Consider the following 18,669-nt stretch of genomic DNA (forward strand, 5'->3'; position numbering starts at 1 on the left):
ATCCTTTATTAACTAAGCGGTGTTTACATTATCAAATTAGTGACACGAAATTAGTTTCACGGCATTAATTTCATTACCAATTGCACGTGTAAACGTCTAATTTCGTTTACACGTGCAGTTGATAATGAAATTAATGACGTCAAACTAATTTCGTGCCACTAATTTGGTAATGTAAATTCCGTTTTAAGGTAAATCAAAACATCGTGTAGAAACCTGTATGCCTGAGAGTTTTCCATAAGGTTCTGAAAGTGTGTGAAACCTGTACCGCGCTGCCTGGCCAGTAGTTTTGGACTTGGACTACAAAGTGACCTTGACTATTCCTTGGTAACGGAAAAATATACAACTATTCTATCGATATTCTTCTCTCGGATAACCTCTACGCGTTGAACGTTCTTCGTGTAGGTTTTGGGAGGACGGACGTTCCAATAATTCGATACAAATATTTAAATAATACCAGTTTTTCTGAGTGACTCTTAAATACTACGTACGTACCAAACAAACAGACATGTTTGTTTGTTTTCCCATCCCGTGTTGTGGTTGTTCCCCCGGTTTTTTCTGTTCAAACGAGATAAAGCCCCCTCATTATTAGCTGCAGCTGCGAATTATCGGCAGGGGCGAATGGTCGGTAGGGACGAGCTAGTAATCTCGGGAAGCAGGTAGGGGTACCTAATTAATTGTTAATAGGCAGGTATTATGAACTATCATTAGTGGGCTAATAAGTAAATATTCTTTTACTAGCTGATGCCGGCGACTTTATCCGCGTAGATTTAGGTTTATAAAAATTCTGTGGTAGCTCGTTCCTTTTTCTAACCGACTTATTTTCGGTGTACATAGGTAGAAAACACAACTGCTATTTTTTTTAAAGTCGGTTAAAAAGTAGCCTATGTTACTCCATGGTTAATCCTCTACTTAGCTATGAAAGTCGCGTCAAAATATCTGTTCCAAAGATTAGCCCGCTGAAACAGACAGACAGACAGACAAAAATTTTAAAAACGTCTGATTCAGTTATGTTACAGTTCAAATAACCGTTAACGTTGTGCTTTAGGTATGCCTCAAGAGACCTTTGCGGTGATCGCGACCGGAAGCGCCAGTGCGGTGCGCGTGAGTCGTTCGCGGCGAGGTGTAGGGACGCGGGCGCAGGGGCGCGGGGGGCGCGGGACGGGGGTCAGGGAACAGGATGCGGTCACGCACGTCGCGAGATTGTATCGCGGCCTGAGGGACGTCACGCGATTGTCGCGGGAGAAACCGCGGGCGTAGTGTTGGGACCTGTCGTGGTATTATCTTTGGTATCGATATTTTCTAATTAGATTTATAAATTAACTTTTAATTTTTTTTGCTTCTATATACATATATTGTGTGGTTATAGTCTTGACAATCACCACACAATATTTTGAATTGAGGTGTTAATGTGGAGTCATAACGAAATATGGACAGTAGACGGTTCATGCAACTAATATTAATTAGCAATATTAATAGTTAGCACCGGCTCCAGAAGATATTTTATAAAAGTACATTAACTTTTGTTGGTATGTATGTTCAAACGTAATGTATTCTGAAACAAATTACAATTTTTAATTTTTAGTGTGGTATCGAAGTCGGTTTTTATTGAAGTAAAAATTTTAAGTTTTATCAATTTTTAAACGGACTACAACTTAACTATTTTGAGATTTTTACGTGAAATTTTAGACTTGATTATTAACTTGATATTCGATAATCATAATGTCGATAAAGAACAGCCCTATCGGCAGCGGATACGCGGTCAGCGCGGGCGCAGCTGGGAAGCACGTCGCGGCCTCCCGTGAGAGCGCCACCTCCCGCCCTCATTGCGATGCCGAGCGCATCTGACGGAGAAATTGCATTGCGATTTTACACTTCGTCAGTTTTAAAATGGAATATTTTGAACTGAATAAGTAGGAATTTAATTAATATCGATATTTTATTATAATAAAAAAACAGTTGACAGTCATACAGTTACGCATTGTAGAATGAATGTAGGAATGTGCTATGAATGATATACCTGCGATATAAAATATCTACTTTTACTTAACTCAGAAAAAAGAGATACATATTAGAAATTTGCAGTTATCGAAAACATATTATCTACTTTCTTTATGCACTTCTTAAATGCCAGAAGATTTTCTTTTTAATCGACTTCGAAATAGGAAGAAGTTCTCAATTCGGTTGTATGTTTTTTGTATGTTTTAAGCAACAATTTGACAAGGTAAATGCCTATTACATACATAAGTACTCCGAAGCTAAAACGAATATAGGACCGGCCGGTCTAATATTCGTTATTATTTAGATACCTAGCTGCTGCAACCTGATAAATTATAAAAAATTGAACTCATAATGTACATGGTTTAGGAACATTTAAATTTTAAATATATAAAATAGAAACATCCCAGTCCGCATATTACGTAGCTCGTAACAAAACACCCCGTAACTCGTAGACAGCAACAGGTTGCATCATTACGTGATATTTTATAGCGAAAACTTAGCAATTCTAACCGGAAGACTTTCGTCTTCGAGCGCTCGACTTTGAACTTCATTTTATTACGATGTTATGACATAATTATTTATTGTGAGGGAAAGTGTTTTTCCTTGGCTAAGTACTTTTCCACTTAGTTGCTGCATTTTAATTTTCATTCTAGATTTCTAATTTCTAAAAAAAAAATATTCTTAAAAACTAGAGATGGGCGTTTTCGTTGAATTTTGTCATCGATGCGGATCGTTATTAAGTAAGCCGCATCCGATGCCGGCATCGTTTTTTTTAGCATCGATTCGACTATGGAATTTGCCAAAATTAGGTGCCGGATGAAGTCTGCCAGAGATAGGTACTCGGTAACGATGCAGTAATGATAACATTTTTTGCCTATAACTAATCAAAACTACAAACTTAAACAAGTGGTGCTCTTTCTACACCATAGATGTTGCGTTCACAAGAAGAGTCTTGAGCGCTATATAGTAAGTACCTACATCAATGCGCGAGTGGAGTTTAAAAAAATAAGTAAATAGGTAAATTTTATCCATCCTGCAAGAATAACTTGAGGATAGAAAAAGATAAGTACTTACTTCAGTCATATTTTATACACTCCCTATCCCATTGATCGCCCTTGTGATCTACTTAGGTACCTACACAGTACCTACATACTGAAAAATAATCTGTCATAAAATTATATGAAAGTTACGTAATAGATGCTGTTGTATGAGGTGGATAGAGTAGATAGGTAAACCTAGTCTTTCCACATTAAATATGTCGCATCTAGTAATGTAATATATATGTAGCAGTGGCGTCAGGCGTGCCGACTGCCGAGTGCCGATGCGCCGCCCGCTTTCCGTTGCGTGGTCAACTATCTCGTTCGCACAGATCGTATTATTCGATTCGTTGCGGGCATCCGTTTTTCGATATATTGGCATCGGATGCCGGCATCGGATACTCGCATCGTTGTTCAAAAACGTTTTTACAAAAACGACCATCTCTATTAAAAACTAAAAATCTTCAAAATAGTTCGGTAAGACGTCGATTGATTTTGTCAATATCTTTGGATTATCGATCTTTTTCTATTTACAGACAAAAGCGATTAAACTGTTGCATAAAAAGAATAAAAAAATTATTGCAACATTGATCTACCCAAAGTTCGTATTCTTATTTTGAAATATTAACATTTTTGATTTTCACATGTTTGTAATTAACTACAAACTTTTTGTTCAAAGTTGTACCTACCTAAGTATAGTTATCTTAAAATCGATATCAAAATTGCAAAGTCCGCAATTTCGTTCTAAACGCAATAAAATGTCTCATAATGACACACCCTGTTGCTATTGCGAATCTAATTTACCTAATATTTATTCAATATCCCACAATAAGATTTTCCTACTTTAAAATGCAATTTACTGTGAATTATATTATAGTTAAACATCTAAAATTCCGCACCCACCTACGCAAAACTATTTCATCCAAATAATAATAAAAAATACGAAACACGAGCTCTACGGGCGAGGTAATTTCACGAGAATCCAAATTAGGGCTGCACGCACGTCGTCAATCGATATCTCGTGATTATCGAGCATAATGGCGAATAGCTCCCACGGATGGCCGCGAGGCCCCCGACCGCGGCCAGTAATTTGAACGTTGGCATTAGTTGGGGGACGCGATTAGATGTTCTGAGAAAAAATGGGTCCGAATGTGTTAGGTTGGACGCGGCGGCAGATCGATTTAATTTGATTCGGATGCAGTGTTTTTCTGTCTGTTAAATCTGTTTTGGAATGTACAATTAAAGCCCTTTAATATGATACCCCACTTGGCATAGTTATCTTATGCCAAATTTCGTGATTCTAGGTCAACGGACAGTAGGTACACTATAGGTTTTCTTGACAGGCACGACAGACGGACACACGGACAGGCAGACAGATAACAGAGTGATTCTAAAAGGGTTCCGTTTTTCCTTTTCAGGCACGGAACCCTAAAAATTGATATTTGTTATTATTTTGTTAAATACATTGTAAATAAATTTAACAAAATAATTAAAATTGTTTTGTTTTTAAATATCAACCCGAAAAGTTATGGATATTTTTGTAATACAATACAACCCAATTTCAAACAACAAAATATACTTAATCAATACATATTACATATAATAAGGTAAACATAATCAGATACATATTATGTACCTACCTGTTCAAAACTTTTAATTGGATAATTAATTTGAAGCACATTCGAACATATCGTTTTCGATAAGTGAATTGTTATAATATTAGTATTCGATAAAGAAAATTAAGGTGCCTCGAATAAAACTTGAATCTCTTGAATAATTTATTGCATTTTGATTGTTAGCGGGGATCACGCATTTACATAATGGCCCATTAGTAAGGTTTTGTTTACAATCGAGTTGTATTCATTTAAAGCCCTTTAGTAAGATGTCCTGCAATATTTTGTATAGAGAAAGAAAAAACATTATTAAGTAAGTATGTAGATTGTAGATGGTATGTAGATATAAAAAACGAATGGTATTTTAACGCTTTCATCTCTTCCTCTTAAAAAGTTTCGTAAAAATCATGTTTTAAGCAGATTTCAGTTAATAAAATACAGTGATAATTTGAAAAAGTAGAATGTAAATATTAAATTTTTAAGCTTTTTTTGAGTTGATTTTTTTAAAATATTATTTTAGTTTTGATTTGATTTCCTTTCCATGTTGAAATAAGAGGTAGGTATAAGGAGTGACTCCAACCGTATTTCTTATTTTAAAGGCATCTTCTACAATGTTTCATAATATTGTGTAAGAGATAAAATAATTTTGCTTGCGAAAATTTTCGTTCATGTCAAATAGACGCGGTCATGTAAAATACACCTGTTCTCGAAGGCAACTCATCAATAAAGGTCCACACGAAATTCCATCTCGAATATCTTCGGCGGCCCCTGTTTGTCCGTATACACGCAAAATCCCTCTAAAGGTACGCCGCGGTCTCTAGACATGTGCGGGACATAAATTTGGCGAGCGTTACGTAGGTACAGGCCGGCTATGTACCGTGGGGTACATAAGGAGCTATGTACGGAGCAACACGGGCGTCACTTATCCGCGCAGAGGATGCGGTGGCCGTCCGATCGCCTCCCGGGCACCCCCTGCGGGCGCCACCACACCCCCCTCGCGATTCATTAAGTCGGGCGCGGCCGACGCGGCGGACGCGTCGCGGAGTCTCCGTGAATTCAAATTAGAGGCGGCTCGGACGTCGTGCACTAGGGATTGAACAAACCTTTTGCTATCGATAGCTGTATTTCTAATATTAATAGCTTATTTTCATCTTCATCCTCAGTAAGGACTAAGGATGATGACAGTATGTCTCGCTTACCATAAAGTTTGGCAGCCGTTACACGAAAAGTTTTCTATTTTGTTTTAACTTCAAATAGCTACAGGGTCATCTCCTATTATTTTCGAACCATATTGGCGTTTTTTAGTTCTGAAGACCTGGAAATTTAGTCCTTACAGTAATGTTCCTTTAAGTACTCGTACATATTTACATTATTTTCTATCGTTTGTTTCTATCTATTGTTCTCCAGCTGATCCTGCGAAGATTAAAAATGTCGCACCTTAATTGAAGTACACTAAAGTATTCCCAAAGATGCTACCACTAACATCCTGGGACGCAAATTACTGCGACGCCTATAGCCTAGATCTTCATTCACATTCAAGAAATAGAATGTTAATCAAATTAAACAATAAACTTTATCGATATCTGCGAAATGTTCGCATCCCTGTCGCCCCTTTGTCTCGGCAAGACAGACGCGCGCTCGTAGAAGCGCGGGTGGCGGCGGGCGGGAGGCGGGCGGGCGGGAGGGGTGCACGTGTCGGACGGAAGTCGCGCAGGGCTCAAGCCGCACCGCGCTAAATGATTCAAAACTCGCCCGACTCGCCCGACTCGCCCGGACCTGCAAGATTTATGCCCCTACCCGATCCCGCCTAGATTAAAGATGTCGCGCCTTTATTGAAATACGCTAAAATATTCCCGAAGGCGCTCCCGCCAAGTTGCCGAGTCGCCGAGTGCCGCGGCGCCGAGCCATTCATTCACATTCAGCTCGCGCACTCATTTCATTCAGTTCTTTATTGTTTGTTTTCTGCTGTTTATTGCGCTTCATAAACGCTTTTTGTTTTATATGACGAGCATTTTTCGTTGCCTCCGAATTCCAATCTATAAAATCTATTACTATACTTACCTACCTCTTCGTATCATATACCTTATTATTTATCTTGGCCCTTTCTATTGTTTAAAAACAATCATCTAAGTTATTTATATCGCCAAAATGCAAAAAGTTCACTCAACTTGGCCAACTCGGGTGCGGACGACTGCGCAAAGTAAATATGAACTTTGCGCCGATATGCTAATGTGAACTTTCCCTCTTCCACGTCGCTCGGAGGACAGAGGACTGCACTTGGCCGATTTACGACCCTCCCGAGCTTTTCTATTGAAATTCACGTGCATTTCTATACGTTGCTGCGTCGGATTCGTTTTTGCTTTTCTTAAATTAAAAAATATCATAATTGTTAGGCACGTGTAAATCTTTTCTCCTGGCACCTTTTGAATAAACGTGAGCTAATAAAACATTGAAAACAGTCGTCAAAGTTATTCGCATATCGCCAAAATGCAAAGTAAATTAAAAGTTCACTCAACGCAGTTGGCCAACTCGGGTGCGGACGACTGCGCAAAGTAAAGTTTGTAAGTTTGTTTGAGTTGTCTGCAACGGAGGCCAGCAGCGCCGATATGCTAATGTGAACTTTCCCTCTTCCATGTCGCTCGGAGGATAGAGGACTGCACTTGGCCGATTTACGACCCTCCCGAGCTTTTCTATTGAAATTCACGAGCATTTCTATACGTTGCTGCTTCGGATTAGTTTGCTTTTCTTGAATGTACCTACCTGTGAGGAGAAAACTCGCAATTCATTTAAATAATTGAATATTTTGTGTGTTTAATTTATTTGGGTTATACTTATTAGGTTGGTACTTACATATTAAAATATCAAAATAAAAAATCAAATTATTTGCTATTATATGTTTACCTAATCGAAGCATGTAGGTACCATTATTATCTATGCATTTTTGCCATTTTATAGGTAAGTACATAGTTCATTGATTCCGTTGCTGAAAAGATTGCGGAAGCGAGAATTAATAAAATCATTGAAGGCAGTTTGGACGGCCTCATCGGAATTGAATTGTTTCCTTGACGAGAAATTGTCTAATTTCCGAAAAAAGTGGTAAAATTACAATTTGCCATAAGAAAAAAATTGTCAGTCAGTGCATGACATGATAACAATTGATGACACGAGACTACTTAGAACTTTTTCAAAATTGCTTATGGTGATATTGTGGAGACTGCAATGTTTTGGTGCAATAGTTGCAGTTTGCTATAAAAAAAACTTACGTAGAGTCACGTAGAGTATTTAAAGCGGAATTTACATTACGAAATTAGTGGCACGAAATTAGTTTCACGACATTAATTTCATTGTCAATTGCACGTGTAAACGTCTTATTTCGTAATGCATGCATGCACTGTATAATATACTGTATAATTATTACTTAATGTTATTGTTATTAATTATTGTATAATGTAATACATTATGTTCCTACTTTAGTGTAGAGTTGGGTTGCAAATTGCACAGCTTGTGTAATCCACCTTTAAAGTCTTGCGAGTAACGGGCGGCGAGCCAGGTAAGATATCAGTTCATATCAACTATTCGGTTTCTACTACCAAACCTACCGAGTAATTAGCGTGATTGTAGGATCGTATGTACTGAAACAGAGTTGTACTCGCAGGGTAAGACAGAGTTCACACGCTCGATTTGATATCAGTTACATTTAATCAATCAGCCTGTTTGCGTCCACTGCTGGGCACAGGCCTTAATAGAGCGCGCCACCACACACGATCCTCCGCCTTCCGCATGTACCCACTTCCCACTATTCTCTTAAGGTCGTCAGTCCAGCGGGTCGGAGGTCGTTCCACACTGCGCTTGCTGATACGCGGTCTCAACTCTCAGCAGTCATTACATGAGCATGAATCAAATAAAACTGATGACAGGACCCCAATGGATGCTCATTTCGACATTAATCTGGTTTTGATTAAAATAGTTATTGGCAACACCATCGCATTGTAAACTTCGTGCTAGGAGTAGATACGGTAATAAAGCAACGGGTGAGGCTTAGGTAGCGTGTAGTACCAAACCAATCTACCGGCGCTCTTCTAGGACCAATGTGATGATCGCAATCATCTTACGATTCGTTGACGTTGGTTCTCACTATTGGCTAAAATGTACAGCAGCAAGTAAGTATACAAATTCATCCAATTATAATGGTAATTACAGCTTCTGGTAGTAACACGAATTGGAATGAGATTGGATGAATGATATCATCACACTAAACGTGTAGCCTCAGTCTAAGATTAGAGATGTGCGGTGGAGTCGAACGCGTGCTGAGTACGGAGCAGGAGCAGGGTGCATCAAAGCAATCTGGCGGCGAGTGCGAATGCGGGTCCGAGGCGCAATTCTGGCTCCTTGCGCATATTGCATGCACGTCCCAATGAAGTTTGCTTTGTAGGCGGTAATCTGCGGGGGTGTATCGGCCGGGCGGTGGGTGGCGGGTTATGTACACACGCGCCCGAGGCGTCGAGGTAGGCAAATGGCCGGCGTAGGCCGAGATCTCGAGCGATATCGATCCGCGGCCCGACGCCCGCGGCCGGCCGTCGCCACGGACACTCGGCGGGAGGGTGGCGCCGCGTGACAAAAACACTCCTTTGTTTGGAGACGCGGCCGACGCTCCAAGTCCAGCCGCCAGCCGCCGCCGGCCGCCCGACTCGCGGGATCGAGATTCGAGGCACGGGGAAAAAACTGCATACGCCACCCGCGGGTCCCTTTCCATTTTATTTCAACCAGCGCGGCGGGGTGATTCGCTAACTCAGTGTCTAACAAGAATGATAGTCACTGAGCTTATTTTTTAATCCATTGAAGGTTTTCTACGAAACCATTATTTTAATCACCCAGTGAAGCAGCACTGTAGAACCAACCAACCTAGATGGCTATCATTCTGCGTTAGACATTGAGTTAGCGAATCACCTAGCAGGACTGCTGTAGCCAAGCGACGAAAATCATCTATATTCAACTTTTATATTTAAACTTTAGTAGGTATGAGGGTGAAATTTCGCCACGTGAATTTTTTCGCAGAATCCTGTGACACGGACGTTATATGAAACCACGCATTATTATTGACGCGTATATATTCGTAAGTGCGTGTTTCATAGAATTTCTGTAGGTCACAGAATTCTTTGGACAAAATCGCGCGATGAAAATTCGCAGTGCAAACTTCCCCAAAACTTTTCAAACTCCGAGGGTAAGTAGCAAAAGGCAATACGTCTTTGCTAGGGTCTGTTGTATCAAAAAAGACGCCGCACCTCAACTGAACTCCGCCGGTGTGCATTGCGCCTTAGACTGCGTGAGATGGCATTCAAGCCCTCTTGTCGTAGAGTTAACAAACTGTGTATCTCTTCAAATCCATTAAGTACTTAACTACACAGCTACTGAAATCTGGAAAAATCTAACATTTCGTAAGATTTTTGTTTTTTGTTGCACATACCACAATATAAATAGTAAAAACTTATTCATTACGTACATTAAAAGGTTAAAAAAATTGAACAATAAAAAATATTCATGAATGTATATTTATCAGTAAATAATTTATGGTATCGATGTCGATAAAAAATAATATAAGAGCCATATCACATCACTAATCCGGGTCGCGACCGCGCGGCGTCGGCGGGTGGCGCAAATCACTCGCGCGGACTGCCGTTCTCTTGAAGAGGACTCCCTCTTGTGCACTCAGCTGTAGCTGCGGTCGTTTTATTTGCTTTTTATCGATATTCGTAAAATTCGATCGTGGTATAGACTCATGGTTGAATTTTTTGTAATATCTGTTCTGGGAATTTTTGATGAAGAAGTCATAGAATTGAACTAGATAATTTGTGTATAATATGTACAAAAAAATTTATGCTCTGATCTATTAAAAATTTTTTTGGATTTTATATTTATTAAAAAATATATATTTATTTAGTAACAGCATACACAGTACGCTCAGCGAGGCAGTAGCGCAATATATTTTAATCGTAATACAGTGCAGGTTATAATTTAATCGTAATATTTATTCATACATCGATAGTCGATAGTACTAAAGGTAGGCAGCACATTCAATTAGAGTCGAAGCACGGACTCGCATGAGTGGCATTTCAGCGTCGCTCGCGGCGTACACCCCGCCTTCTCAGCCCTCCGTCGCCTGTACAGATACTACTCGCGATATCGATGATGTGGCACATCCCTAGTACAACTATCTCACTCTTTATCTCGGAAAATCAAAGAGCTCCCGCGGGTTTTAAAAAAAACTTAAATCCACGCGGACGAAGTCATGGGCATTTAAAAGATTAAGATACCTTTTATAATTTTTGGCTCCAGTGAAAACAATTATTATTCTAATAACTTCTTTTTATGTATTTTAAATTTGTTTATGATAGGTAGTGTTTTTACCGACACTTCAAGGAAATTTCTAGATATTTTTTAAATGCATTTCGAAAATTGCGGAACCGGCAGGATTCGAATCTGCATCTTTTGGGTTCGCGCCCGACGCTCTGACCACTAAGCTACGGTTTCGCTTACTGTCAGTGACGAAAATGAGATATGTATGTTCACTCAGTACTTATGATTATATGAAAACAGCGATGGTAAGTTGCTAGAATGTAGGTACGTACCCAGCGCGGCAAGCTCGAAGAGCCGTATTATCGATGCTTGTGGTATCGACAACGTGATGGCACACCCCTAGTGCGGCGAGCGTCTTGTTGGAAATTCGAATAACGCTTGGTCAAGCGCAACTCAAAGCGTGGAACGTGGTCCGCTCTAATTTGTGCTTGCAATGCCGTGCCCGTATTCTGAGCTACGGAATATCTTATGTGCTTTGTGTATGGCGCTATAACTATACTACGGTAGGTAGAAACTAGAAACGTGGTGGAAACTAGACGGACGCTAGTAACTTTACTGTTGTTACCTACGTATAAAAGTGTTGATAGCCTAGTGGTTAAGTTTCGGGCTCCTATCCTGGCACACTACTGAGAACGGAGCTCCACTCAGACTGAAGAAGGGTCCACCACGCTGGGATCATCAACCCTCGGCGCGCAGGCTAACTAGGTACTGAACATTGGTCTGCTCTCAGGATGTGAAGGGATTGCGTATTGGCAGACACACATCTTTGAGAACATTATGGAGAACTCTCAGGCATGCAGGTTTCTTCAAAATATTTTCCATCACCCTTAAAGCAAATGATATTTAAAGGCACACAACTCAGAAAAGTTAGAAGTGCGTGCTTGGGATTGAACCCCTAACCGCTAGAACAGGAAGCCGATGTCTTGACAACTAGACTATCGCCGCGGCTGGCTACTATAAGATGTACGATCTATAAGTATCTACTACCTACCTTCTTAGATCTAGGAGTACCTACATAGATACTTAGGTATCTAAATGGTATCTAAGTACTCTTGCAGCGTCATATTATTTTCCTACAACATTTCAGTGCCACCAAGTTAAAGAGCTAAAATATGAAATATAATCATATTCGTAAAATAATATCAATAAATATTTCCAACTACGAGTGGGAAAATCAGACCGCATAACTAAAAACACCGAACACCACTTAAACTTTCAAATAGTCAGCAAATCGTACTTCGGAAACAACAAAAACTAAGAACAAGAGGGAATTGGGTCTCGCAAGCCACCGGATAAGGCCGATCGCACATTACATCAAATCACACTTCACACTAATATTATAAAGGCGAAAGTTTGTATGTATGTGTGTTGTGTATGTGTGTGTGTGTATGTTTGTTACTCCTTCACGCAAAAACTACTAGACGGATTTGGCTGAAATTTGGAATGGGTTTGGAATTTGGAATGAAATTTGGAATTTGGAATAATGTCCTGAATTAGCACATAGGCTACTTTTTATCCCGAAAATCAAAGAGTTCCCACGGGATTTCAAAAATCCTATATCCACGCGGGCGAAGTCGCGGGCATTGGCTAGTAAATAAAATAAAGTAGCTTTTATTGGTGCTAAATTACAAAAGTTATCAATGACAGTTTTCTAAATTCTTCTTCTTCTGTTTTAACTGAAGCTTAAGTCTGAGCAAAGTCTTAAAATTGTAACCTTAGAACCTGCAACTCAGCCTTAGAATTGGAAATTCGTTTTCGTCAAAGAACTGCGGATAATCGTATACCTAATGTGATCAGCGTTCGTACTTCGTTGCTGACAGTTCCTCTGGTAGTGTGCGATCGGGCTTAGAGGGGCCTGAGGTGCGGGCGAGTCAAAGACGGGAGGTAAAAAAAGAAACGCCCAGCGAAAGTGTTGAAAAGTTTTCAGCGAAAAGTGAAAGCCGTAAGTCGCGAAAGTTTGCGGCAACCGACTTTGTTTTCTCACAACTTGCTTGGTATTCAATTTGTAGGCTAAGGGTGGGACTGGCCCGCCCGCCCATCTTCCCCCGCCCGCCCTATCGTAACAATGAACCGTTTATGATTTTCATTCGGAAAACAAAACTTGTTGTTCGGTCGGTCTATTCTTGTTCTGTTCGTTTCTGAACTGAAAAGAATCGATATATTTTTATTCTTATTAAAGAAAAAAGGAAAAGGAAGGTAATCACAAGGAAATAACTATCTTTTTTTTAATAAATACTAAGCAAAGCTTACAGCCGATTATGAATGAACATGAAAAAAACAACAACCACAAAATGTGTAAAAGAAAATGAATCAACGAGATGTTTGTTTGGTTTACTTAATTTTATTTAAAAAAAATATATATTTAGATGAGTTTTAGGTGATCAGAAAACTTAGTTTTAACTTTTAAAATAAAACAAACTTAATATTAAAAATGATATATACAGCGCCATCTATTGTAGAGAAGTTGTATTTTTTACGTCCGACGTATCACGAAAACAACCCTGAATTTTCATAATGTCATGGTTCACACTTCACACAGAGCTTTGGCCTATAGCTTACCACAGTGACCCCTCGTATGTTATTAAGAACACATAAATCACACTAATATTATGAAGGCCAAAGGTTGTGTGTATGTGTGTGTGTGTGTGTTTATGTTTGTTACTTCTTCACGCATAACTACTGGACGTATTTGGCTGAAGAATGGAAATAGATAATATCCTGGATTAGCACATAGGCAACTTTTTACCCGGAAAATCAAAGAGTTCCCACGGGATTTCGAAAAACCAAATCCACGCGGGCTAAGTCGCGGGCATCGACTTGTTATTAATATGTATCGTTCTTATCTTGTCCTTATCCAATTCAGAAAGTTAGCAGAAAACTTTTTTTAACATCAATGATTGTTATTGAGTGTGCCGTTTTCCTGAAAAACTACTGAAACCATTTTGATGCGGTCGCGGTGTCTCGCTTGTCATAGCTAAGTAGTAAGTAGGTATTAATTTTCAGAGCAGATCCTATTTTACTGTTATTTTAAAGTTTTGAGCCTCAATAGCTCAACGATTAAAGTAGCGGACTGAATTCCAAAAGGTCGCCGCTTCGAACCCCACCTGTTGCACTATTGTCGTGCCTACTACACAAGCTTTACGCTTAGTTGGAGAGGAAAGGGGAATATTAGTCAGCATGAGAAACTTGGCTAAATATTCTTTACAAAAAAAATCCCCTCCAATTAAACGTAAAGCATGTGGTACTCCCACAATGCTGCAGGGTTGGACTTTGAACGGTCGACTTCTTGATTTTTAGTTCGCGTCCTAGCCATATAATAGACTTTTGAGGCTAGACCTAGACACATGAGCGTATAATACTCGCTAGAGGCTAAAAACTACTAAGTACGGGACACTTTGCTCTTGCCTTTTTTATTTCTCACTTGTTTTCTTTCAGCCGGAGCGACTAATGTCTCCATACACCGCGATCGTGCGACGTAGCGGCAATCCCTTCGAGCTGGCGCATGTCCTGGTCTCCTGGTTAGCTGGGGCCGGGTACGAGGCTTACGTGGCCGTGGGCTGCGCCAAACGAGACGTCTGCATGGCCATCCGATATAGAACTGTGTGCCCTGAACTACCTGACGAGAATGAGGTAAAGTGCGAATGAGGTAAGGCATGATCTATCTCCGATTCTGTCGGACGGCTGACCCATTGGACTATGAGAGTGAGGGAATAGAGTGCACGTGTTTGCGTACATATTTATGAACTAGCTGTGCCCGCGACGTCGTTCGCGTGGAATAGTGACTTTTCGCGCTTTATATAGCCACGGACGCTCAGGCGCGAGGCGCCGTGATTCTTTAAATTGACATAACTTTTTTATTTATGAACCGATTGACATGAAATAAACACTAAGTCCTAAGTGAAGCTTACTACAATATATTAGTGAAAACCGTATCTAAATCGAATAAGCCGTTTCTGAGATTAGCGTGCACAAACACACAGACAAACAGACAAACAGACAAAAAAAATTAATTACAATTTCGGGTTCGGCATCGATATAATAACAACCCCTGCTACTTTTTTTTTATATATTTCCATTGTACAGACACCACTTTTCTACAATTTTATTATAGAAAAAATATATTTCCTACATAGTTTTCGTTGAGACTAGGATTGCAATAAGAACTTTTGCTAAATACTTGGTATGAGTTTTTTTTCATGGGATTTTTTGTCTGTTCAAGGTTATTGAAGAACCCCCGCCCCCAACTGAAGAGCCAAGATACCGCCTCGTTCCACTTCCAGACCTTACTTCAAAGTACTGCAAAGAGATAGAACAAAAGGAAGCCGACAGAAAACAAAAAGAACTGGACAAAATTGAAAATGAGAGGCTCAGGAGAATAGAGGTAACACACACTATTATTAAAAAATCCAATATGTGTATGAATTTAACGAAGTTTTAGATTCAAGCAGATAGATCTGCAAAAATACAAGATAACATACGTTAGAAATGTATCCGGCCGTACACCATTCCCACTTAAACCCCTACTGTTTACTAAGCTATTACACTGATCGCGAGCAATTTGCTCTTATCCATTTTCTTTCTCTGAGTTCTGTTCTCCATCTCCGAAGATATTCATCAGATCTTCACCAAATTTATATGGGACCATCTGCACAGTATACCCTTTCAAACAAAAAAATTCCAAATCGGTCCAGAGGTCTTTGAGTAATCGGGGAACATACATAAAAAAAAAAGATTCCGACGAATTGAGAACCTCCTCCTTTTTTGGAAGTCGGTTAGTAAAAAATCCACACTACTGTTTGGCCGTGATGAGAAAAAGGGAATTTTTGGAAAGTAAGAAACGATCTGATGTTTTGATGGAAGGTTCCTGGTTGTACCTTATCCATTTTGTTATATATTAGAGGTTTTAGGGTTCCGCATCCGAAAGGTGGCAACGAGACCCTATTACTAAGCCTCCGCTGTCCGTTCGTCCGTCCATCTGTGTGTCTGCGGGTTTTATCTCTTGAACCGTAATAGGTAGAGACCAGAGAGTTGAAATTTTCACAGATTGTGTACCTATTTCTATTGCCGCTTTAACAACAAATAATAAAAAAACCAGCCAAGTGCGAGTCAGACTCGCGCACTGAGGGTTCCGTACTCGGGTATTTTTGACGGACGGACGGACGGACAGACGGACATACAGACAGACAGACAACAAAGTGATTCTATAAGGGTTCCGTTTTTCCTTTTGAGGTACGGAACCCTAAAAATGACCGGTTTTTAGAATTATACGATTTACATATTGATTATTAGGCAATTAGGTTTATTTTCTTCCTAAATAAATAATTATGGTAGTAACCATATTATTATAGGAACTCGAACGCCCACCACCGGATGATGTTGACGGTTGGCGTACTCACGCCTGGGTGCTCATCCTACCAGGGTTCAAGGGAATTGAGGAGCCCTTCTTTATAGAACCGAGTGAGGGCACGGCATATCCGCTGAACGCGCCGCAGTATCAGCATTTGGACAGCATTTATAATCACGAGAACTATTACGTAAGTTTGCTAGATTAATGAAGAAAGGGCATAAATTTCTCGTTTGCCCTGTAGAGGCTTATTTAACTGTTATCAGCGACCTCTTTTAAGGTACATGACACGGGTCTACCCGCGAAATTAAAAAAATTGGATTTTCGCAATGTGTAAACTAATACGACAAAGTATTAAAATTTCAAGTAAAGATTTTTATGTAATCCTGTGAAGATGATACTGCCATTGGCGGAATTAGAATGCCATAATATAAGCCTACGTTGTCGTATTAACTTACACATGTTAATTTGGTTGAAGTATTATAAAAATCTCATGTGCTGGTTACTAATTTTAGAGCTCCGTACCCTATCTCTACAGGTAAATCTTCAAAGCTGCGATGAAGGTCTCGGGTCCATCAACTATGACCTCAGCGATCTGACCTGCTGGGAGCACCTGTTAGCCGGCGAGCCGTTTCATCGGAGACAGCTCGTTGGCGTGGACTTGGCTGAAAAGAAGACTGCCTTTGACACTGAGAAACATCTTGATGTACCCGCGAGTTGGGTTGAAAAACTGGAAATTACAGCCGATGGTGAACAGTTTCTCATAATGTTTTTAGGGTTCCGTACCTCAAAAGGAAAAACGGAACCCTTATAGAATGACTTTGTTGTCTGACTGTCTGTCTGTTCGTCCGTCCGTCCGTCGTGTCTGTCTGGAACCCTCAGTGCACGAGTCTGACTCGCACTTGGCCGGTCTTTTTATTGAAAACGTTACGATAAAACTTAAAGCTACCCTCATCTGCGTGGAATCGTGCTAAGAATATACTGGCTGCATTCCTGCGCTGGATAGCCTGGCTATCGTTTGCTCCAAAATTGAGTCAGCTCAGATGAGAGAGTGAAATCAGCATAAGATTTATTCCTCGGAATGGAAAGGTATTCCGAGGAACCAATGGTAGATTATTTTGACGATTCAAAACCACGCGTAAAAGTTTATTTGTATAAAAATCGTTCTATTTCTATCTCAACTCAACCCATCGCCGATCCACTACCGAGCACGAGACTGCTCAGAGAATGAGAAGGGCCTTAGACCATACCATGCTGACCATATTACATAGACATTCATATATTATCTATTTGAACATTATTATAAAGAATTTTCAGGCATGCGGGTTTCCTTGTGATGTTTTCTATCCCCGCTAAAGCAAGTAATATTCAGATAAGTACTTACTTACTTAAAAAGCATGTATTTATTATACGAGCACCTAACCCTAAAAAGATTTACTTTACCGTAAGTTAAGTATTAGGACTTAGGAGTTAGCAGTAGGTATTACACAGGAGTTAAGTATAATTAAGTATATTTTTAATTTCATTACTTTCAGAATTTGACCAAAGATATCCAGGTAGTCATAAAGTGATACATTATAAGAAAGTCTTATTGGAGAAATTCTCACCTTACTCTGAAAGAGATGGAATTATTAAGAGAATCAAGATATTTGAGGACTATGCACTGAACACCCCACTTCTGACGTAAGGCTAATTAAAATTGTACTCTTGTAGCCAGCTTCCTCTTTATCATAGGGTCACGTGGAGCACGAGCCCAGAGTTCCAGGCCTGATGGGGGCATGGCCAAAGTTTGTGTGTATGTTTGTTACCCTTTCACACAAAAACTACTGGACGGATTTGGCTGAAATTTAGAATGGGGATAGATTAGACCCTGAATTAATACAAAATTTATCTCGGAAAATTGAGATTTGATTGAGAGATTGAGAGAAAAAAAACCTTTATCCACGCGAATGAAGCCGCGGGCATCAGCTAGTATCATAGAGGTATGTCATTCATGAGGAAGTCCATGTTGTTTTTTTTAAATAAAAATGACTTTTCAGATACGAATTTTACAAACACAGGATTGATAAAATGGAGATAGTAAGAATAGATCACATAAAGAAGGAGATACGGGAAACTTTCGCGGTTGGAAGGAGTGATCATCTTATAAGTACCTACTTACTTAAGTTATTTTAAGAAACTGATCGGAATTAGATTTGCGTATAATGATGAGAACCAAAATAAAGTTATTAATATCTGATAAATCTAAATAAGTGTATAAAAGAAAAACATGACTGACTAACTGATCAAACAACTGGACGGATCGGTAAGCCCCTAACGTTAC

General features: G+C 39.7%; 1 protein-coding gene across 1 annotated transcript in view; it reads left to right on the forward strand.

Annotated features, from left to right (window-relative positions):
- LOC123874799 (dynein regulatory complex subunit 7) overlaps positions 1 to 18,669 on the forward strand; it is a 182,289-nt gene that overhangs the window by 159,308 nt on the left and 4,312 nt on the right. Inside the window, exons 4-9 of the mRNA XM_045920299.1 lie at positions 14,438 to 14,632; positions 15,222 to 15,383; positions 16,351 to 16,536; positions 16,885 to 17,095; positions 17,882 to 18,029; positions 18,386 to 18,495. Of these exons, the coding sequence (XP_045776255.1) occupies positions 14,438 to 14,632; positions 15,222 to 15,383; positions 16,351 to 16,536; positions 16,885 to 17,095; positions 17,882 to 18,029; positions 18,386 to 18,495 (1,012 nt within the window). The remainder of the gene's footprint in view (positions 1 to 14,437; positions 14,633 to 15,221; positions 15,384 to 16,350; positions 16,537 to 16,884; positions 17,096 to 17,881; positions 18,030 to 18,385; positions 18,496 to 18,669) is intronic.

The sequence above is a fragment of the Maniola jurtina genome, chromosome 19 (assembly GCF_905333055.1).
Source record: "Maniola jurtina chromosome 19, ilManJurt1.1, whole genome shotgun sequence".
NCBI lineage: Eukaryota > Metazoa > Arthropoda > Insecta > Lepidoptera > Nymphalidae > Maniola > Maniola jurtina.